At 39.0% G+C, this 23,595-nt stretch overlaps 1 protein-coding gene across 2 annotated transcripts; it reads left to right on the top strand.

The window, feature by feature from the left end:
• The first annotated feature begins 910 nt into the window (after window positions 1-910).
• On the top strand, window positions 911-23,306 carry cnih1 (cornichon family member 1). 2 transcript variants are annotated; one of them, XM_057859046.1, is made up of 6 exons: window positions 911-1,148; window positions 7,367-7,435; window positions 7,681-7,728; window positions 14,347-14,459; window positions 14,532-14,675; window positions 22,583-23,306. In XM_057859046.1, the coding sequence occupies exons 1-6, from the start codon at window positions 1,068-1,070 to the stop codon at window positions 22,608-22,610; spliced, it is 483 nt and encodes a 160-aa protein (XP_057715029.1). In that variant the 5' UTR covers window positions 911-1,067; the 3' UTR covers window positions 22,611-23,306. The 2 variants fall into 2 exon arrangements, with proteins under 2 accessions (XP_057715029.1, XP_057715031.1); XM_057859048.1 differs by lacking the exon at window positions 7,681-7,728 and having other exon boundaries at window positions 915-1,148.
• Window positions 23,307-23,595: the final 289 nt, after the last annotated feature.

Raw genomic sequence — 23,595 nt, 5'->3', positions numbered from 1 at the left:
AAGACCCACAACCCGATTCAACAGCAATGAAAGGCCGTGCAGCACGGTCGGATCGCTGGCGGCAGTATGCCAGGCGGCGGACGACCAAACAAAACAACCGAGGACGCCTGGAATGCCAGGCGCTGGACGATGGAGCAAAACGACTGAGACCATCATGCAGCGGGCTCGCCAAGCAGACCCCGCAGAGATTAAAAAATAATATTTTTGTGAGACAGACAACGTTGAAGAAAAAGTTGACGCGGCGACAACGGCGTCATCTCTCAGTAGTTATGTGTAAACAAATTGTTACTTTGCTATCAAAAGCTCTATTTGTCTTGTTCATTATGATATTTTGTAAAAGTAAAACATTATTCAGATGTTTGGGATGTAACTAATGCAAAAAAGAGCTGTGTTAAAGTCAAAGTTATGTTTGAAATGTATGCGTTTACAGAAAGCTCATTTTCTCCGTTTTGTCATCAGAAATTGGAAAATTGCTCAAACTAAGCTATTTTCTAATGCTGATTTTTAAAGAATGGAACTTTTTCTGCTGAAAGAAGAGAGTCTAATCTTTCTTTTGGTGGGTTCTATGTTTATATAGCAATAGAACAGAATTTTCTGTGGGACTTGCAAAATCAAGTCAAAATCCAGAAAAACGGCCGGGAGCGAAGGGCTTTTTGCGCTGGTGAAAATGGCTGGGAGTGAAAGAGTTAAAATGTTTAGACAAAGAAATGCAGACATTACACATATGACCTCGTGTGCATTATGTAAATGAATAGTGACAAAAATACGCAGATCAACAGTACAGGAACAAAATATTACAACAGACGTAATGGGAAAAAATTGTCGCGTCGACGTTGCATGCTTGTATCTGATGATGTAAGACTGCCACAAGATGGCAGTAAGTGACCACGTGGCGGACGTGATATTGTTCCGTAACAGAGCAGAGAAGAAGAAACACATTGAGGACAGCTTGGGGCTGTGTCGGAGGAGCTAAGCTCTTTGCGAGGGCTTCTTTCCTGGCTGCTGCTTCCTGCATCATCTACTGACCAGGCAGGAACCGACGTGCCGAACCGCAGCGGAGGGGCACAATGGCGTTCACGTTCGCGGCCTTTTGTTACATGTTGGCGTTACTGCTTACAGCGGCGCTCATCTTCTTCGCTATTTGGCACGTAAGTACTGTACACTAGTTGACTACATGGCGTTCAGTTAGGTTAGGACAGGAAGTAGAGCCAGGCCATTTTTGGACGGCCTGAGGATAAATGTTACGCCTTTTACGTAAATCAACGTCAACGTGTGTGGAATTAGTAGACGTTACGCTTCGGGAATTAGCCGTCGACTACAGTCGCCTAATTCTTCATGCAATATCATTCACTTTTAACTTCTTTCACCTTAAAATATGCTTATTTGCTTAGTTTCTAGCATATCGCAAATCAACGGTATAGTTGTCGAGGTGGAAACTTAAGTTATTTGGCGTTTCCTCGCCAGCTAACAAGCTTGAAAGCTTAGCCATAGCCAGACGGGAGTCTCGTCGCTGTCAGCCGCTTTGTAGAAATCTCGCGAGACCTACAATAACCTCACTTTTTTTTTTTTCATTTTGCCTCTTTTCTCTCCCTTTCCTACGGAGCTCTGAAGGGGACATTGAAGAAGAAAAAGGGGGGGAGGTTGACGTTAAAAAAAACTGCCCCTAAAGGGACACGATTTTTTTTTCTGTCAAAAAATTAATTAATTAAATAAATAAAAACACGGAAGTGAAAAAAAGAGGTCGAAGCCAAAAAAAAAATTTTTTTACATCGAAGCAAAAACATTTTTTTACATCGAAGCAAAAAAAAATTTTTACATCGAAGCAAAAAAAAATTACATCGAAGGAGGGCTGCAGCTATCGAATATTTTAGTAGTCGATTAATCGATGGACTAGTTAGTTCGAATAATCGAGTAATCAGATAAGGAACATGAAAAATTAAAATACCTGAGCTAAGCCTCAAACGGTATAGATTTATTTTGAAAAATGAAATTAAAAAACAAAAGAACAATTGGCTAACTTACATGGAAAAAGTTCGCTAGCTTAAATGCTACAAAATTCAAAAATTTTTTTTTACAATGCTCTAAACAAATGGTTCAGACACATTTTCCCACAAAAAACAGCTAGCTCAAACAAAAACTTAACTTACGTTGGTCTTAACAGGGAGCAGTTGGATTCATCCTTGTGAAAAGAGGCAGACCAGAGAGCAGTGTATCCACCCTAATCAATAAAACTAAATGCAAACACTTTCAAAATAAACCATTACAACGCCACTTTAATTAAGCGAATACTCGAGGCAACAAAATTCAATTCGAATATTTTTTTCTAATCGAATACTCGAGTTAATCGATTAATCGTTGCAGCACTACATCGAAGCTTTTTTTTTTTTTTTTTTTTTTTTTTTTACATCGTAGCAAAAAACATTTTTTTACATCGAAGCATTTTTTTTTCACATTGAAGCAAAAAACAAAAAATTTCATCGAAGCAAAAAAAAAAAAAAAAAAAAATCTTAGAAGCTAATTGTGCCTCCAGGTCAGTTTGAGTTTTCGAAATCGAAGAGATCACGGTGGAAGACTTGGACGCTCAGTGACCTGAGAGAGGGCAAAATACCGTAATCCTTTAGCAACAGATGGCCTTGCCTATACATCTTGAAGTTGACTAACAAGGAGCCCAGCATACGGCCAACAGCCAGTGAGCTTCTGCAGAATGAACTTTTCTGCAATAAAGATGTGGTAATCCATGGTTTGCCGAAAACCGTGCTTGATATCAAGAATTGATCCTATCGCTTCATATTTTAGCCCTATTTCAGAGTAAAACTCAATTAACCTGCCCAAAGGGTAAACAAGCGCCATTGTTGCCATCGTTTACCAAGAAATTGAGCCGCACACTGCACGTTTAAAAAAAAATAGGGGAAAAGGTGTTTTTAGTTTTAATATTTTTTGCTGTGACCTCACCTTTTTTTTCTTTGCTCCAAGTTTAAAAAATTGCTTTGATGTAAAACTTTTTTGCTTCCATGTAAAAAAAATTTTTTTTTTTTGCTTTGACCTCAAATTTATTTATTTTTTTTGGCTTCGACAGGAAAATAATGTTTCCATGTCCCTTTTGGGGCACTTTATTTTTTTTGCGTCAACTTTTTTTTTCAGTTTTTTTTTTTTTTTTTTCCTTCCACAATATGGCGCGGGGGCGTGTTTGTGACGTCATGTGAGTAGGCTCTATATTAGTTATGTCTGTCTCTTAATTCCAGATTGACTGCATCATGTTGAGATCAGGGCTCCGTGTGGGGGGGGGAAGGGGGCGGGGCCCTATTATGCCCTTGGTTGTGTCGGTGGGTTTATATCTTTGTGCACATTTAAAATTTATGGCACATAGCATCTCGTAGAGCTGTTATAAACAACTGTTCAATAATCTGTAATATTTATAAAATGGATAGCGAATTATATACTACACGAACTAAAAAACAGCATACTTGGAATTGGTGTCTCAACACTGCAGATTCCTGTGCCCAGCGCAAACTGTTGGTTTTTCTATGAAAAGTCAAGTAAAATGTAGGAAAGAAAGAGAAACGTCTTGAATAGACCACCAGGTCGAAACTTGTGGGTATCTCTATTCTCTTTCGTACTTTTCCCCCTCGACTCTGTATACAAACCGGCATTGTGTGTGCGCCGGGCACGAGAATTTCTGCGGTGGAACCATTTCCAGATACGCTGCTTTTTTTTTTTTTTTTTTTTTTTAATTTATTATTTTTTTTACGCTCAAAGTTGTCAGTACGTCGTGTGTTTGATATCATTGCCAGAAACACCACACATAATAGGACACCTTGCAGCTTTCCTTTTAATACTGTCCTTATAATAACGATCTGCTGCATCGTATATCACTTTGTGACTTTCCACCTCCATGATGAAACGTTCTTCGTCCATGTTCGCTGGTGTTTAAACCGTGAATAAGCAACTGGGCTGTTACGTCCAGGCCCAGCTCCGCCCATTTTGTCGGATGCGTGTCCGGCAAAAATAGAAAATAGCCTATATCATCCGGCGGGCTGTGGCACGCCGGAGATGGTCCGCAGTCAATCCGGAGCACTGACGCAGCCGGTATACGTTGAACAATAGGATATAATGGGAACGGATTGGCTCCGGCGCTATTTTTTACCGGAGTCGGACCGGAACCGCAACGATCATGCATCTGGTGTATTTGGGCCCTGAAGGCATGGGTGGTCAAACTATTCCACAAAGGGCCGCGGTGGGTGCGGGTTTTTGTGTCCTCCATCAAGAGGAAACCTTTTCACCAATCTGGTGTCTTGCAAGCGCAATTAGTTGATCGCAGTCAGGTGCTTCTTGTTTCAGCAGAAACCTCATTGGTTAAACTGTCTCTGCTAGATCAGTTGGAACAAAGAGCCTTAGGAGTTCCGTACTTGTCGTCTTTTCCCTTATTTTTCCAGTTTTCCTTAGACGGATTAGGATTTATGCCAGTTGGGAGAAAAAAACATTTGCTTAGAGTTCGAATTTTAAAGCGAGAATTCTGACTTTCTCAGAATTCTGATTTTAAAGTCGAAGTTTCAGAAAAAAATAACTGATTTATAAATGATTCATTTGTGAGACAATTAGTCGACTAATCACAAAAATAATCAACAATTAGTCAACAATTATTTGTGATAGCCCTAGTACTAATCACTAGAGGTGGGAATCTTTGGGCACCTAACGATACGATTACGATTCAGAGGCAACTATTGGATTATGAATCTATTATTGATGACACCCACAAAACCCCCAAGTTATTAGCTGCTTTCAATGTTTCGCACATTAGTTACAAAAATTGTACAAAAAGCTTCTCAGGCTTAAATAAACGACTATTTCAGTATCAAGTTAACAGTTCAAAACAGTAAATAAAATATTCAAGTCTCCATTCTGTATCCGCAGCTTTAAACTACATTTAATTAATTTAATGTTGTGAATCAACCGTTTAAGTTGTTGAAATTGCTCCCATTATTCCATAATTTCCCTTCTGTCTGCTTTAGGCATGTGAAAGTTTAAAAACTGTTTTAAATATAGTTTCAAGTTAAGATTTTGCCGATTTAGGAGTATTTTAGATCAAAAGTTAATTAAATTCGCTACAACAGAGCCTTCTAGCGAAGTCTCCTGCTTTAAGATGGCGGCTGTTTATCAACGCCGGCAACTCTGTCATTTCGCATCTAGTTTGCAATACATGTGCTGCTAACGCCATTGAGTCTGTCATTTTGTATCTAGTTCTGTATACATATGATATGTATTACCTACCGTAACATGATATGGATGTAGTTTGTAGCGGCTGTCGGCAGCAGTCAGGTATTATTGTTTTTTTATCTAGCTGCATGAGTTGAGCCAGAGCCGTGAGTTGAGCATTGTCATTAGCCGGGTAATGACAAGCATGATGTTTATTCTCGGGACGCAATATGGTCCGTTCCTTATTGCGTTCCGAAGATCGCGCTGACTGTGTTTTAGTTCTGCTTTACTTGACATATTTCAATAATCGGAATTTGGATGTTTGTGAATTGTTCTCGAATCTTGCATGGCTGAATCACGAATAATCTAAGAATCGAAAATTTCGCACACCTCTACTAATCACTAGTGGTGCAACGGTTTGCGGTTCAAAGCTGAACCGTACGGTTCGCCCTGTACGGTTCAATACGCCTTTATGAACCGCGCATTTTCGGTTTTGCAATTAATGTATTCCGAACGCTTGTGGAATGAATTGATCAAGCTCTGTGTGCCTGTGTGTGACGTGAAGCACCGCTGTGGAGAAATTCCCGCCCCACAAGTAAATGTAAGATCGCTGTCAAGCACCTGTGTAATAGAAGCTGAGTAACGCCCTCTCTCGCTTACGAGTGAAGTGAAAGTGAAACAAGAAAGAAAACAAATAGCTATGGCGACCGGATGAGCGGAGAGACCGAATTTTGAGGAAGCACCGGCTTCTTTCAAATCTGCGGTGTGGCAACATTTTGGTTTCCCCGTGGACTACAATGCGGAGGGAGGGAAAATATTGGGGGGAAAAAATTTGCAAGCGTTGCTCAGCGCTTGTTCCCCATGCTAATGGCAACACTTTTTTAACATGACTCTGGCACCTCAGCCGGCATCACCCACAGATATCACTTTCTCAGGGCAGGACAACCCGGAAGATGACACCAGTGAAAACACACGGCGGGCTTCGTTAATTTATTTGCAACGCTTGACCCGCGTTACATTGTTCCCTCGCAGACATATTTCTCCAACAACCTAATCCCCGAAATTTATGAAATGGCACGCAAAGCCATTGAAGATGATTTCGCTAAAGCACATAGTTTCGCCCTGACCACTGATAGTAGGATGTCCCGTGCTACAGAGTGCTACTACTACCTAACTGTGACGGTCTACTATAATTCATACCTGTCAAGTTGTCCGGTCTCGTCGTAATTTGTACAAGTGAGCAATGATTTTTAGATGTGTACGCCGTACGTTACGTTCAAAATCTGCACGTTTTTCGTGCATTACGTTTTTTTTTTTTTTTTTTTTTTCATCCTTTTCGGATTTGGTCACCGTTTCTGCAACGAGACAATGTTCGTTAATACGTTGGTTGAATGACGCGAGAAAAGTCAGACACGGAGAGGGAAGAGTGTTTGTTGAGACGCTGTAGCAAATGCGATGCTAGGCTAGGTGGCTCCAATATTTCCTGACTGTAGCCGACAGCATACAATCTACACCTAGATATCTCATGCATATAGAACTACATGCGAAATGACAGACTCGGTAGCGTTAGTAAACGGCCGCCATTTTAGAGCAGTTAACTTCTCAGAAAGGCTCTGTTGAAGTAAACCTTCCGAGCAAATCTAAGCAACTTTTTATCTAAAATACTCCTAAATCGGCAAAATCTTGACTTGAGTATCTTTAAAGGATGAAACGGTTTTAAAATTTTCACGTCGAAAGTAAACAGAAGGGAACTAATGCAAAAACGGGAGCAATTTGATCAACTTTAACGGTTGATTCACAACATTAAATGACCTCCAAACATAGCAAAGGTTACTATGTTTTTGTTTTTTTAATGAAAAAAAAAAAACATGAGAGGTATCACCAGTTACTTTGCCAAGTAACTTTTTTACTACTGTGTGTGTATTTCAGTAGTCAGTCACTACACTAGCCAAAGAGCTAAGAGGCATTTTAACAGTCGAAAATGTTTACATTTTAAGTGTTTATTTCATTTTTTAAAAAGTAAAATAAAGGCGGTTTAAAAAAAAAAATAAATAAAAAAAAAAAGCAAAACGCAAACCGAAACCAAACCATGATCCCAAAACCGAGGTTCAAACCGAACCGTGGGCTAATTGAACCGTTGCACCCCTACTAATCACTGTTTGTCTTCCTGCAGATAATCGCGTTCGACGAGCTGAAGACGGATTACAAGAATCCTATAGATCAGTGTAACACATTAAATCCAGTAAGTGACCGTCCCGCCACCCTTCTTATGAGCGCATGCCGGAACGCTCGGAGTGGATTTGAGTCACATGAAGAAAAATAACAAAAACTTTTCCAGTCATTTCTCTGCACTGTCATGCTAAATGAATAACCTGGCCTAACCATGCCTTCTTCCCGCTGTCTAAACTCTAATGCTATATTTTTGTTCTCCCATCTCCTTCCTGAATCACTGTTTATTATTCATTGCCCCCCCTCCCCCCAAAATAGACAGTTGAAAAGGTCAAAAAGATAAAACGAGTCAAAATTGCCCTGAAGGTTTGTACCAGTCTTTAAAATGTAAAATGCCCGCTCATTTTGCACGAACTAAAAGTGTTTGCAATCGTCTTTTCAGTTAGCTAATCACATGGCAGTTCGCTCTTGTAAGGCTGCATTGAGACTGCAAGCATATCTGATTGCAACTGGATTCCTCCTCTAATCTGATATTTAGGGCTGACTGTGAACACCATTTTTAGTAAGTGTCAAAATCAGATCTGGGCCACATTATTAACACACCTGATGAAGGTGTCATCCAGCACACAGTGACGTCACGGACAGTCAAAAACCATCTGAGCTGTTCAGACTGAGAAGCATCTTGTCCATATCTGATATGAAACTACTTCCCTTATGTGGTTTCAATCCATCTTGCAAAAATCGGATTTCTGTGCTTTGTGATTGTTCAAAATATGAAAGTGCCATCCAGTTTCAATCTGGATGGGCTAAAAATCAGATTTTGGTTGCACGTCTTAACAGGGCCTAAGAAGGGACAAATGTTGTTGGCTGCTTTTTTTTTTTTTTTTTATTTTTTTTTTAGGGCTGTAATTTAAATACTGCAGATCAAATCTGTTAACTGAAAAGACTTGCAAAGGCTCAAAACATGCATGATATTATGATTATAAAATATTTTAATGTGACCTTCCCCTCTGTTTGCTTATCAGTACAGTGGCAGGAAGTTCAGGTGATCAGCGTTGTTGAATAAATTGGCACAGTTAAAGCCGTATAAATACACCCCCCAAAACACACACAAACACATACAGTGGACGCTCATGTTGACGATCGAATCTTAAAGGAATCCACGGATAGAAAGGCTTGTAGTTCTTAAAAGATAAACGTTATTATGAGTTAGAATAATTTGATATTGAAACCCCTCTTGATGTTTTCGTTTTTATACATTTGTAAAATTAGTTTAACTAGTAAGTCGCCATTGCTGTTGACGTCATAGGGCGGTGACGTCACATGGTTACGCTGCCGGGCTTTCAGAGTATGACTCCAGCGTCATACACATGTCATCTGTTCAACCCTTTCAATTTGAACCAGAGAGGAACATTAATGAGCATGACAGCGCTGTTAATATTTCACAAAACGAGCATCAAAAACAAAATGAACAGGAAAGTACGATTTGTAGTTTTATTTAAAACGATTGGTGCATGTGCAAAACAGGTCAATAGATCACAATTTATAAAATTATTAGAGAAATATTAACAAAGGTGGAGCATAAGTCGAGCCTTCCACCAAAGTAGAATGCACGTAGTCTCCATCTACAGTATGTCTATCATAGTACAGTGGGATGAAAAAGTATCTGAACCTTTTGGAATTTCTCACATTTCTGCATAAAATCGCCATCAAATGTGATATGAGCTTTGTCAAAATCACACAGATGTAAAAACAGTGTCTGCTTGAACTAAAACCACCCAAACATTTAGAGGTTTTCATATAGCATAGCATGCAAACAACGACAGAAGGGGAAAAATAAGTGAAACCCCTCCTTAAGGAGACTTACAGAGCAATTGAAACCAATTTTCACCAAACAATTTAAGTCAGGTGTGTGCCCAATCACTGATAAGTGGTTTAAAGCTGCCCTGCCCACTATAAAACACAAACCTGGTTAGAATTGTTTTAATGAGAAAGCATTGTGTGATGTGCATCATGGCTCAGTCAAAAGATCTGTCTGAAGACTTGCAATCAAGGATTGTTGATTTGTATAAAGTTGGGAAAGGATACAAAACCATCTCTAAAAGTCTGGATGTTCATCAGTCGACAGTCAGAGAAGTTGTCTACAAATGGAGAGAGTTTGGCACTGTTGCTTCTCTCCCAAGGAGTGGCCGTCCACCAAAGATGACGCCAAGAGTTCAGCACAGAATACTCAGAGGTAAAAAAAGAACACTAGAGTGTCTGCTAAAGACTTGCAGAAATCACTGGCACAGTCCAGTATCTCTGCACACATCAACTATATGTAAAACAATGGCCAAGAATGGTGTTCATGGGAGGACTCCACGGAGGTAGCCACTGCTGTCTAAAAAAAACATTGTTGCTCGTTTAATGTACATTTAATGTAATGCACTTGGACACTCCACAGACATTTTGGCAAAAAAATTTGTGGACTAATAAAACCAAAGTTGAATTGTTTGGGAGTAACACGCAACGTCATGTATGGAGAAAAAATGGAACAGTTTTCCATCATCAACACCTCATCCCCACCGTGAAGCATGGTGGAGGGAGTATTATGATTTGGGGCTGTTTTGCTGCCTCAGGGCCTGAACAACTTCCATTCATTAATGGAAGAATGAATTCAAAAGTTTATCAGGATGTTTTGCAGCAAAACCGGGGGCAGTCTGTCAGACAGTTGAAGCCAAAAAGAGGACGGTTGCAGCAACAAGACAATGATCCAAAACACAGAAGTAAATCAACTTCAGAATGGTTTCAGAAGAACAAAATACACGTTTACACGTTCTGGAGTGGCCAAGTCAAAGTCCAGACTTGAACCCCATTGAGACACTGTGGCATGATCTCAAGACAGCGATTCATTGCAGAGATCCCAGGAATCTGACTGAACTACGGCAGTTTTGTAGAGAAGAATGGGCCAGGATTAGTCCTGATTGATTTGCCAGACTGATCTGCAGCTACAGAAAGCATCTGAAGTTATAGCTGCCAAAGTGGGGCGGCACAAGAATAATAAATGTGATGGTTCACTTACTTATTTTCCCCCTTCTATCATTGTTTGCATACTATCCTCATTAAAATATGAAAATCGATACATGTTTGGGTGGTTTTAGTTAAAGCAGACTATTTTTTCATCTATGTGATTTTGACAAAGATCAGATCCCTATTGATGGTGATTTTATGCAGAAACGTGAGAAATTCTAAAAGGTTCAGATACTTTTTCATACCACTGTAAGTGTTATTAGAGAACGTGGAAAACAAAAACTTGCGAGCAGAAACGCGGAAGTACCTCGGAAACTTGTCTATAAGTTACATTTTCTACGTTACCATATTATATACACCTGTATTTTTATACAACTAGAAATTACTCTTGCAAATACTACGAATTGTATTTCCTAAAAGTTATATTTTCTATGCATTAACTTCACTACAGTGACAAACTACAAATTGTGTTTTCTAGATCCATATGTTACAATTTCCACAAGTTAACATGGCAACAATCACAATATATGTTTTACACCTGCAAGTTATCTTTTGTACCACAACTAAATGTATTTTCTACAACTCGTAAGTAAATGCTGTTACAATTGTATAGCGCCATCTTTAAGGCCCTGAAAGCAATTTACACTGTATCCTCACCAACCTACTGGTGACGTAGCACCAGGAGCAATTTGGGGTTCCGTATCTTGCTCAAGGATACTTAGACGAGTTAACCTGGGGGAGAATCGAACCCACAACCTCTGGATTGGGGAACGACTACACCACCACTGAGCCACGGCATCCCAGCATGGTGTGTTTTAGGTAGGGAAACTGGTTTCGTTGTGCATTATCAGAGAATTTTTACCAGTATTGACAGCGATACTGGCACATCCTTAACATTGGTGGTGTCGGGATTCAGAAGTTTGTTTTTGTTTTTTTTAAATTATGGAGGCTTTTAATAGCCATCAATTTCACAAGTGAGTTTTTTGAGTCACCCACCTCGTTTTTTTTTTTTGGTTATGTGGTCCTTAGATTGTATTTGGCAGCACAGTGCAGGGTTATCAAACCTCCCATTTTATGCACCCCCATCTTAATGGGCTGCACTCTCCACTCCCCTGATGCATGGCTAACATGTGGTGCCTCTGTGTGCCCCCACTCACCCTCTAACCTTGTACCAGGGTGCTCACCTGCTGCATCCATACCGCTACCTTGCCGCATGGTTCCCGCCATTGTGTCCGTTTTTCAGGAAGTCCTACGACCCACCTCAATATTCAATGTGTCTTTACTATTACCACCTTCAATGATGAATAATAGCTCTTTGTGCTGACAATAGTTTGTTAGTCAAGATTTCTATTAGAGGAGTTTGTTGCTAATTAAGTTGCAAGTTCAAATCCAGTATTTGTATTCAGCAAGGAACAATTGGGATGGGCAAACTTTTCTTTAGTCATATTTCTCTGTTCCAATTTTAAAAATTCAATCCCCTACATGATTAAATTATCCAATGAAGTAGATACTAATTGAGAAGTTATTTAAAGGGCAGGTGAAGAGCTTTTTGGATTTTGTCGTTATTTTATGAATATAAAGTTTGGACGAGTTAGTCGAAACAACCTTGTCATTTCTAATGCGTAACTGCGAGGATAATTACGTTTTTATTTTATTTTATTTTTTTAAAGTTTTTTAAGCACTCCATCAATACTGCAGTCCCAAACCCGGAAGTGTGATGTAATTTCCCGAACGCAACAGAAGACTAGCCACAGTGTGCATAGCAGCAGTAACGATATCATTGATATTTCCACCTAAAGTAACCATTTAGGATCGCTCTTTCTTGATCCTAACGATGGCAAAGGCTTCCAGGAAAGCCTTTCTACAATTAATCCCTACATTTGAACATGAGGCGTTAGAGGACGACAATTTACTTGGCACAGCAGACGTTGGTGATGACGCCGGTCGGCAGCTTGACATTTCACGAAAGGAAGAGTGGTCGGCCTATGTCTAGCATTGTGATTTCTCTCTGAACCTTTTTACCCCCATTCATCCTCTGATATTATTTATTGCAAAAACAGTCGAGTATTTATATAGATCTAGTAATAAATGCATCAAATTGACATGAATAGACAATCTGTCAGCTGTCTTATGACAGGTGAGCAACAACAACAAAAAAAGGTCGCACTTCAACGAACAGGCAGTTGGTTTTGCCCTCCTATATCAACAGAATTGCATCAAATTTCAGAATTACAATAGCCAGTAAGGGATGTTGGAGTCCTCCTCCGCGTGTTCGTTTTCAATTCAGGTGAAACGGCTAGACTGGATTGCTAAATAAAAGACTGGAGGCAAGAGATCATTACTGCGCAGTTTTATGTTCAGAAATTTCTGGGTGCATTCCATGACAGAACAAAAGCTGTGTAGAGAAATGCACACTGAACAGAGAGCTCTGCGTTGCTTATATGCTGCACAGATAAGGAGGTGTGTCTGTTTGGTGATTAATTCATCTTGCAAAATAGGTCATGAGCCTTGCTGGTTGGCAGTTAAAGTCCATGATTATTGTTGGCAAAACTATATGTCAGCGGTTTTCTGTGAAAAACAACTCCATTTATGGACATGATTGCATTAGGCTAGATGTATACTGACTTCAGAGTCTATTCACGTCTTTGAAAAACCAAGGTTGTATCCTCTTAGGCTTTCCAAGCTGTTGTCGCTGTTTAAAACAAAGACGCGATTGAGGAGAACTTCTTCCGCTTGACTCTCATTAAAAAAAAAAAAGTCCAGTTCCTTGCATAAGGTTTTTTTGGGCCACTCAAAGTCTCGAGCCTTCGTGTGAGCAATTCATCGCTACACGTCGAGATGGCATGATGAATGGCGCGAGTAAAACCCAGAAAATGTTTGCAATATATGGCGAGGATAGCGTGGTGCTATACTTTCATATTGAGTGCTGGCGAGGTATTCAGGTAATGACGTCATCAGGTATGGCCGGCAGCGAGGCGCGTCCCTTGTTGCTAAGGAGTTGCTATGGCAGTAACTCAAAGACTGCGTGGTCAATTCAAAAAAATTTTGGTGATGTGAGTTTTGAGACAGCGAATGATGCATTCAATACAATTTAACCAAGTAAAACGCTCATGAATTGACGTCTTCACCTGCCCTTTAATGAAAAGCGAATGGATCAGAAATATTAAATTGACTGTATTTTCAATTATTCTCTTTTGTAGATTACATTTTGATCAGCATTATTTGATTAAATAAACACATTCTTAAATGTACCATTGTTAACCAGAATAATTTTATTACAGGTTCCCACTAGTTAAGCTTAATATGGTGTCTTCAAAAAGTATTGAATTTTCTCTGATCGTTCTTAAATTGGTTTAATTTTAAATTGTGCCACATTGCATTGAGTGTCTGAGAAATGTCCGAACAGTAATTAAAAAGTTCTTTCCACCCTTCCCAACCTGATTATTTTTATCAAAGTTAGGAACCATTTAGCATTTGATTGGCACACTTGAAGCGGTTGCCATGGAATTTGCCCTGTTATTCACATTGATTTCTGTTTAAGAGCTCGTAAAATGATTACTTTTCAGTTATAACCTGTAGAAACACTGGCTAAATCAGTTCACAAGTAATTAACTCATTGATTGACATTGATAGAGGTCCAATCCATTTAAACTGGTTCATTCGCTGCTTGTCCTCCCACTTCAAATGGATTGGACGTCTACTAGTGAACTAATTTAAATTCGCGGCAGAAGAATTGAAAGAGCCACATGATTGGACGTCTATTATCGTCATTAGTACTGAAAGTATCAAATGAAATTAATTGTATCAGTTTGATTAGTTTGTTCTTGTTTTATCATACGTACTTCAAGTTAGGGCAAGGTGTCTGCCATTCGTGCACTTTTATTGATAGCATGATGCTTCTCTTTGTGTAATACAAGTCATTTTGACATGTTTCACAACATCACCATAATCAGTGTATGACACTCATCTTTCCAGCTGGTGCTCCCAGAGTATCTCATTCACTTCTTCTTCTGCGTCATGTTCTTCTGCGCCGCCGAGTGGCTGACGCTCGTCCTCAACCTGCCGTTGCTGGCCTACCACGTCTGGAGGTGCGTCATCATGGAATTGGAATTTCAGGGGAGCTCCAGCAGTGAATTGGATGTGTCCGTGTCCTTTTGTAGGTACATGAGCCGGCCCGTAATGAGCTGTCCGGGACTATACGACCCGACGACCATCATGAATGCCGACATCCTGGCGTACTGTCAGAAGGAAGGCTGGTGCAAGCTGGCTTTCTACCTCCTCTCTTTCTTCTACTATCTCTATGGGTATGCTATAGATACTACATGATTAACAGTTGAGTATTTTTGTGAGGGTATGATTAGGTTTCACATTCACGGCGATAGACGTCCAATACATTGCAGCCTGCCAGGTCCGATTTATATTCAGATATGGCCAGGTTATGAAATGGTGTGTCACATTGGCAAAGAACTGCACTTAACCTTCAAACACTTACAATTGATATATTTTTTAAATTGAAGTTACTTTTGTTACAACTCCAAAATGTGTATTTTTGCGTAAAATAAAGTAGCCGTTTTAAGATCCCACTGTCGGCCATCAACACCAACCATTTAACGGTGTGTTGTCTCGTTTCAACATGATCCTAGTGTTATTTTTTTCATTATTTAAACATTCTGAAGATTAGCTTTTTATTTTTCTCAGCATTTTACTCGTTTTGCACAGTAAAAATTTGTCCTGTCCTAAATGGTAAAATGACTCATAAAGCATCTTCTTTGAAACGCTCTTCCTTTTCTGACCCACTGTTCTACTCGTTGCACACTAAAAACGCATGTTTGACTGTAATTTTTACCTAAAAACTCTGTCCACAAGATGTTCATTACTTTCGGCATTTATGTGAACTGGCAAAACCGCCCCAAAAATAATTTCTATACACAATTTCAATAGTTATGGACCTTTGTGAGTTTTTAAAATTTACCCTTTAACACCTTAGCCCAGTGCTTCTCAATTATTTTCTGTCACGCCCCCCCAAGCAAGACGTAAATGGTATCATTTGTCTATAAAATTACTATTATAAATACGCATCTGCCTAACATTGTGTCCTTTTTTTCTAATAAAGAAAAACAGTAACATAGATCAACTTATAATAAAGTATAACTTTATTAACATTGTTTTGTTTGTAACAGAGAAGACTTGACAAGCATCAATTTGCCTGAATTAAAAAAAAAAAGTCACATTCAAACTGTAAAAATACACTCAAGGTACATTTTTGAAGATTTGATACAGAAAAATAAAATGTAATAAAATCAGTAAATAATAAAAAATTCAAATTGATTAGAAAACATTCACTCATGAGGACAATATGCCAAAAAACCTGACCGAAAAAACAAAACTGAATAAAAGGAAAAAAAGAGTGTCCTTGGACAGAAGGACAGTTTTTATTTTTGCTGCTCACACTCAGTATTACCTCCTTTGCAATGGTGTGGAGTTATTTTGCAATGAGCATGCTAACAATGCTCACTGGTTTACTGATATAACACTGACAAAGCAGGACGATTGTTGGCAATATTCGGCACGTTTTCGCTGAAAAACAATCAAGCGGCTTATCAATGAGATTGGGGTCGAATGTCTTTAAGTGGCGTCTTAATTGATTTGGCTTCTGGCTGTCCGCTATAATTATTTTTAGACACAGTAAACAGTGGTCTTTCCTCATCACACACTGTATTAAAAGTCAAAGCTAAAAGGCAAACGGCACGAAAAAAGTGCATTCTCGGCAGCTGAGGTAGAACCGTAGGTGAGGGCGGTCGTCGTGACGATCCCAAGCCAAAAATGGCACTTCTCGGGCGGCGACGTGAGAACCGGACAAGACAGTGGGTCGCTGCGTGAGTGAGTCCGGTCGGAAAACGGCTTTCGAAAACGGCGGCGGCGCACTGCTCTTCATATCTGTTTTCTGTGTGCTGAGTGCTCTTCCTTAGTTCAAAAATACTGCACGCACGCTGAAAATGAGAGCGCCACTGCCACCCACTGAGTGGATGTGCAAGTACACTTTATTCCAGTACGGCAAAAAAAAAAAAAAAAAAGCATGTTCCCCGAGGACACATGCGCCCCCCCTGGCATCGCTCTGTGCCCCCCCCAGGGGGCGCGCCCCACTATTTGAGAAGTACTGCCTTAGCCTATTTTGTCTGAATTTGCATGCCTTTGATTTTGCCTTTATATTTCAAAGAAAAAAAATGTTCACGACGGCCTGGTGGGGTCTCTTTTTCAGGACACCATAACCTTCATGTCCAAACTGTTGTTTCTCCGCTGACCAATTATAATCAACATTTTGGACCCCAAAAGACAAAAAAAAAAATTTTGTCAAAATTTGTAATATTGATGTCATATTGACAACCAAACATGCTCGACAAACCATTTTGGAGCTTGATAATATTTATTCAACTTGCTAGGATAAACATTCAACAGAAAAAGATAAGACTGAGTAGTTTTATATTTGACAATTCAACACAAATAGCAGTTATGGTCATAGGCCTTTTTGGGCTTTACGCATACTATGGTCAAAATGGGCTATATACAGTAGACCAACAGTGAAAAAAATCTATATAGATATATACATCGTAATTTTCGGATTATGAGGCGCCTGATAATAAGCCGTGACCCACCAAATTTGACACGAAAACTGCATTTTTTCATACATAAGCCGCAGCTGTCCTCACGCTATTATGGGATATTTACACCAAAAGATATTAATAGATAAAACTTTATTTGACAGCGGCATCATAAGACTGTCATGAGACCAAATAAACCACAATGAAGCTTTTAACCAATTGGCTGCAAAGCTTCATTGCTTCAAAAAGCTTCATTTGGTCTCACTGCTCCCTTGGAGGAGACTGTCAACCTCTGCTGCCACCTGCTGTCAACACTGTTGTCCAACATGCCTCCTAACATGCATTGCAACGCTACAGATGTAAATAACAATCAAAATTCATGTACTGTGCAAATTATATATATCTTTAGTTACTGTTCCAGTTGTTTCATTAATTGCTAGTTATGGTATTTGGTAACACTTTGACAGTCGCTCAATAAGACAGTCATAAGGCCATCATAATTATGACATCACACTGTAATGAGAATTAATGAATGCTTATGACAGATGTCCTTTTGTGTCAGCGGGCATATTATCTCACTTTTGACTGGGATGTAAAGATCGGAGCAGGACAAATTGAGTTGGTGACTTAATTCATGTCGTTAATTCCCATGATAGTGTTAGGTCATAATTATTAGTCTTATGGCGCTGCTGTCAAAGTGTTACCTATTATCTAGGGTTGTCAAACGATTACATTTTTAATCGAGTTAATCACAGCTTAAAAGTTAATTAATCGTAATTAATCGCAATTCAAACCATCTATAAAATATGCCATATTTTTCTGTAAATTATTGTTGGAATGGAAAGATAAGACACAAGACTGATATATACATTCAACATACTGTACATAAGAACTGTATTTGTTTATTATAAAAAATAAATCAACAAGATGGCATTAACATTATTAACATTCTGTTAAAGCGATCCTTGGATAGAAAGACTTGTAGTTCTTAAAAGATAAATGTGAGTACAAGTGATAGATATTTTATATTAAAACCCCTCTTAATGTTTTCGTTTTAATAAAATTTGTAAAATTTTCAATCAAAAAATAAACTAGTAGCTTGCCATTGTTGATGTCAATAATTACACAATTCTCATGGTGCTTAAACCCATAAAATCAGTCGCACCAAAGCGCCAGCAGAGGGAGACAAAAAACACAAGTAACAAGTGGCCATGACACTGCTGTCATTTTAATGTTTGAACGGGGCATGTGCGTTAATTGCGTCAAATATTTTAACGTGATTAATTTTGAAAAATTAATTACCGCCCGTTAACGCGATAATTTTAACAGCTCTATTAGCCCAAATAAATCAACAAATAAACCGCACTGGAATATAAGCCGCAGGATTCAAAATAGGGGGGGAAAATTGTGGCTAATAGTCCGAAAATTATGGTGTACATATAAATACATATATGTCATCTGTACAACCATCACATTGTTGCACATGATCGTCTCATAGCTGTGTGTTATCTACAAATCCAACACAAAAAGGGTTTGAAGGATATCTCTTTGTGAGGTTAGGTATTGCACCCATCACCTTATCAAAAGTATATACTTGCAATCAAGCTTCTTAAACACACACATCGATATACAAATTAAAAAGATTGATAGTGAAAAAAAGTCTAATATTGAAAACGTCTTTTCAAAAATTGACGATAAACTAGTTAAGTTTAGGGTTGTAATGGTAATCAAAAATCTCGGTTCGGTACGTACCTCGGTTTTGAGGTCACGGTTCGGTTCATTTTCAGTACAGTAAGAAAACAAAATGCAAAATATAAATGTGCTAGTTGTTACACACCTTTGTGCTTTCAAAAATAGGAGCATTAGCCTATTCAAAGCTAGAATTCTGCTCAAAAAGTAGCGGGTATTTAAAGATGCCTTTCAGACCCCGTGTATTGGTCAGCTTTCTTTCTAAAAGAAAAAAGGAGTCCTGTGCTAATGAGGAAAAGCAATCCCAATGACAAAGATTTTAACATGTATTTTACAAATAAAATGCCTCAATGAATCTTTTTTTGTTTTTTCTTATGAACGGTTTTCAAAAGCTTTATTGGTGGATTTTCTCAAGTTAAAGCGCCACACAGAATTTGTTTTGTTGTGGTAGGAGGGTTTTGTATTGAACACGGGGCCGTGTGGGTTATTATTATAGCAGAGAAGACCGCAGTAAATCAACAAAGACAAATAAACTGTGCCCCGATCTACCACTCAAGAGATCTGATGGACTCAAAAAGTGGGTTACGATTGCATATTAGTTTGAAAATCGACCGGATCCACCGTATTTTTACATGAGTGACTTCCGATCTGCCCGATTCTATCTACCGGTAGTAGTATTGACGCAGGAGAGTCGCGTCTCGCGTCAAATAATAAACTCTGCTGTTCTTTTAGCGTGCGTGATGTTGAGCCGCTTCTGGGACGCGACTAACACACGCCCGCACTGCGACTGGTGTGCATAGGCTGATTGACTTTAACGTCCGCGTTTCACTGCGTTCTCGCGGCGGCCACGTTGTCGCGCCGTCGACGTTTCTGGGTTATACTGTGGTACCATGTTGGTCCTCATTATAGTAAAGAAGACGGAGTAAATATAATCTACACAAAGAATCTTTAACCCGATCGACTCACAGCCTCGAAAAGTAAGGGTTACATTACGTCAGAAACCCGTTCAGTACACCTCCGTTCCGAACCGAGCACCACGTACTGAAATGGTTCAATACATGTACCGTTACACCTTTAGTTAAGTTCCATTTTTTTTCAGGCATGCCACTCAGTTCCCCCTTGAATAAGACAAAGAGCTTCATCATACACTACGTCACACAGCGCACTCTTCCGCCGTTCGCGTGTCAGCCTGTCACTTTTCCCAGCTCAGACTAATCCGAAGAAAACGACAAATCTGGTCCATCCTCTTCCAAGAGTTAAATAATGCATTAGATTGCACTAAATTTAGTTTTCGCTCCATTCTGCACGTTTCAAAGTCGCTCGCTCAATCTAACCGGCCGTCACTCACTACCTCGCCTACCTCTCTTTAGTTGCCATCTCGTCGGCAAATTATTAAAAATGTTCACATTACGTCCGTCCTTCTGGCTCCTGGGATTTGTCGTCTTTCGTGGTGCTTTCGGGTTTAAAAGAAAAAGGACAAATGATTGAAATATGGATATAAACACATGGTCCATCAAGCATTTTAAGGCTTATTTATGAGGGCAATAAAACTATAAAACTCAAATGACTATCTCCTGGTTTACTTGGTCAATTGACTTCAAGTAAAAACGGATGTGAACCTCAACCTCCGCACTTTCAGATGAGACCAACCAGTGGCACGTTGGTGACGTAATTACAGCGTGACAAGGCTTCAAAGATAATATGCGTAAACATGTCGCCGCCGACGCGTCCAGTGTCAAATGGTTAGTTGGGGGGAAATGATTACGGTTGGACTTTAAAAACCTTTATAGAGCAAGTGAGAGAAATAAAAAACTTACCCTATAAAGACCTCACGTCCACATACGTAGACATAAAATTTTGGGTTATTCAGGCAACAAGATTAACATTTAGCAACAGTGTAGCCTACGTGACCCAAAATATGTCCACCTAAGTGAGACTTCCAATTAGGCCTGAACGATATTGGAAAAAACTATTGTCGCGATTTTTTTTAGGTTTGCAATATATTGCGATATTGTATTGCGATATTAAAAAAAAAAAGATCTATCTTTTTTTAAAGAAATTTTCACTAAATGACTTGAATAGCTGTTTGGAAATACTTTACATAACACACCGTGACCACAGTGTATTCATATAATACCGTTTAATTTGTTAATGATGAAGATTTCTGTATGAAGGTATCCAGGAAGTCATGTCTGCACAAAATAGATCATTTATTGAATACAATATTTTACACTTCAACAGCAGCAAATACATTAAATGATAAATAAAAGAGCAGGTGCATTAGTCCCCTTAGTTTTTGACAAAATATAACAAATAAAAACTTCTGTAAAATAACAACAAAGTTGTCAACATATTTGAACAAAAATATTAAATATGACAAATAAAAGAGTTGTTCACAAACTATAACAATAAATAAAAACCTCAGTAAAACAACAAAGTTGTCAACATATTTGAACAAAAATATTAAATATGACAAAAGAGTTCACAAACTATAACAATACATAAAAACCTCAGTTAAACAACAAAGTTGTCAACATATTTGAACTTAAATATTAAATCTGACTAATAAAAGTGCAAGTGCATTAGTCCCCTGAGTTGTTTACACAAAATATAACAATATAAAACTGCAAAACGGCAACAAAGTTGTAAAAATATTTCAACAAAAATATTAAGTATCAAAACTTTATGTGCAGCTGTACTATATATAGTTATTTGAAAAATACGGTTTACAATAAATTTAAATATAAAAGAAACAAACTCAATTGAACTTGTAAATAATTGAACTGAATAACTGCAAATAACTGTGATGAATAACAGAACCATTTTAACTCCCAAATTTCCTGCCTTCCTGATAGCTGTCACATTAAAAGAAGAAAAGACATTCCTTCAGCTGTGTTATGTATTTGTCTGCATATCGTCCACCTTCCTTGCTCAGCAATTCTCAACTGGGTCTCATAGGTTTTTGGCCAAGACTATTAGTTTATCCAAAATAGCAGGCTTGAGACAATAACGTTGGCACGTAACAATGTTCCCACCTGTGCTAAAAAGCCTCTGATGGGGAGCTCGTAGCAGGAATGCATAGATACCTGCGTTTTAAATGGTCCCACATGCTTGACAGATTACTTCTTGTTGAGGCAACCATGGCGAGGCACTGCCGACAGGGCTGTTTTTTGTCCCTTATAGTCTTGTTCTTGCCAAAATACTTCCAAAACTCCTTTTGGATACAGTCTTCCTTGCTCCTCCAACGTGTTGATTGCTTGCTTTCACTTTGAGAACGGGCCCTCCTCCCTCCGCTCTGCTGTTCGGCCCCTCCTCCCTCCACTCCGCTGTTGCAGGGGGAGGGGGAGGAGCCGATGACTTGCTGGAGAGAAAGAGAAGCTGTGCGCTTTTTTTCCCCTCTCCTTCCTCAAAACAAACGTTTGTGGATTTAAAAAAATGAAATTAAAAAACTATCGCACGTCCTTGCGATGGGACTATTGCACATGCGCACATCGCGATGGCGATGTTTAAACGATATATCGTTCAGGCCTACTTCCAATTAATATAATAACTCTTAAGGACCGGCTCAGAATTCTCAAGTTTTAGGTGCCTTTGATGGTACTAGACATCAAATCCATTTTGACTTGGAGAGTTGGCAACTATCATTCACTGCCAGTAAAAATGGATTGAATGTCTAGCACAGTCAGTGGCAGCCACAGAGTTAGAGTACCTTCAAAATTGACTTAAACATGAATAAATGAAAGAAATCTTTAAAATTGTCTTTTCATAAAATGCCTTCAAAAAGTCCATACGTGATACTACTGACAAACTGGTGAAAATCCTCATGTAATTGAAAATTCTACCCCAAGTCTTGAACTCTTTCACATGAAATGCTTTATAAGACTTAATTGCCTTAACAAAATTTTTTTTTTTTTTTTGTCCAGCATGATCTACGTTTTGGTGAGCTCCTAAAGTGGCGAGCGTAAATCACGATGGCAAAACGGGTCGGGAAACTTGGACCTCGGAGCTGTGTGATCTTACACACACTCACACACCCACACAAACATACACTCTCAAGGAAGCAGCTGGAGATTGCCACAATCGGCTACACCAGACGCCATCTTGAATCTCCGGGGGGCTGACGGCGTAACATTTTAGGAACCAGAAAAGGACGATTTTGTTAGTTTTCTTCCGTCGACTCTCATTTTAGCCTCGGCGGCGGTTCGGGGTTGCTCGTCACCAACCTAGAGTTTGACAAACTAGTTATTTTCCCATGTTTTGAGGAAATGTACATTTTCTCCCTCTGATAGTGTTTAAAATGTGCGTGAGACCAATTTCGAGGGTAAACTGAACAACGCAGTGATATACTCAGTGCAACCTAGTTTGTCACTTCCCTAAGGAATTACGAATTGAGCTATGTTGTTTGTGTACTGTACTTTATTTGGCCCATCCCTCCACCCCTTTGTTTTTGTGTTATATTTTGTATTTGGACATCACCAGCACTCCTCCATACTTTAGTCACTAGCAATGCCATGTTTGACATTTGTGTACGTTATGTTCAAAAACAGGGTTTAATGGTCACGTACCTAAATTGTCACATCCCCAAAATGTTAAGACTTGACCACTTGAGTTCATACGACAACAATAAAATCATCCCACTCTGTTTTACACCTTTTGGGGGATCTTATTGGGTTCAACCATACTGCAGTTTCTATAATTTTCATTAAAAAGTGTAATGGTTAGGTTAATAACTCATTCACTGCCATTTACAGTGATATAAAGTTCATTTGAACTGGGATGGCTGGTATTGCATAATTATATTTTAGTGCCATTGATGGTGAAAGACTAATTTGGCACGTCTATTGCCGTCAATGGCAGCCAGTGACCTAATTTATGAATTAACATTAAAGCTGCCAGAATAGGACCGGTATTGATCTGTTTCCTTAATTTGAGTGTT

This window comes from Corythoichthys intestinalis, chromosome 15, assembly GCF_030265065.1.
Source record: "Corythoichthys intestinalis isolate RoL2023-P3 chromosome 15, ASM3026506v1, whole genome shotgun sequence".
In the NCBI taxonomy this organism is placed as follows: Eukaryota; Metazoa; Chordata; class Actinopteri; order Syngnathiformes; family Syngnathidae; genus Corythoichthys; species Corythoichthys intestinalis.
The sequence above is the reverse complement of the archived record's forward strand: the minus strand, read 5'-3'. Positions and strand labels throughout refer to the sequence as shown.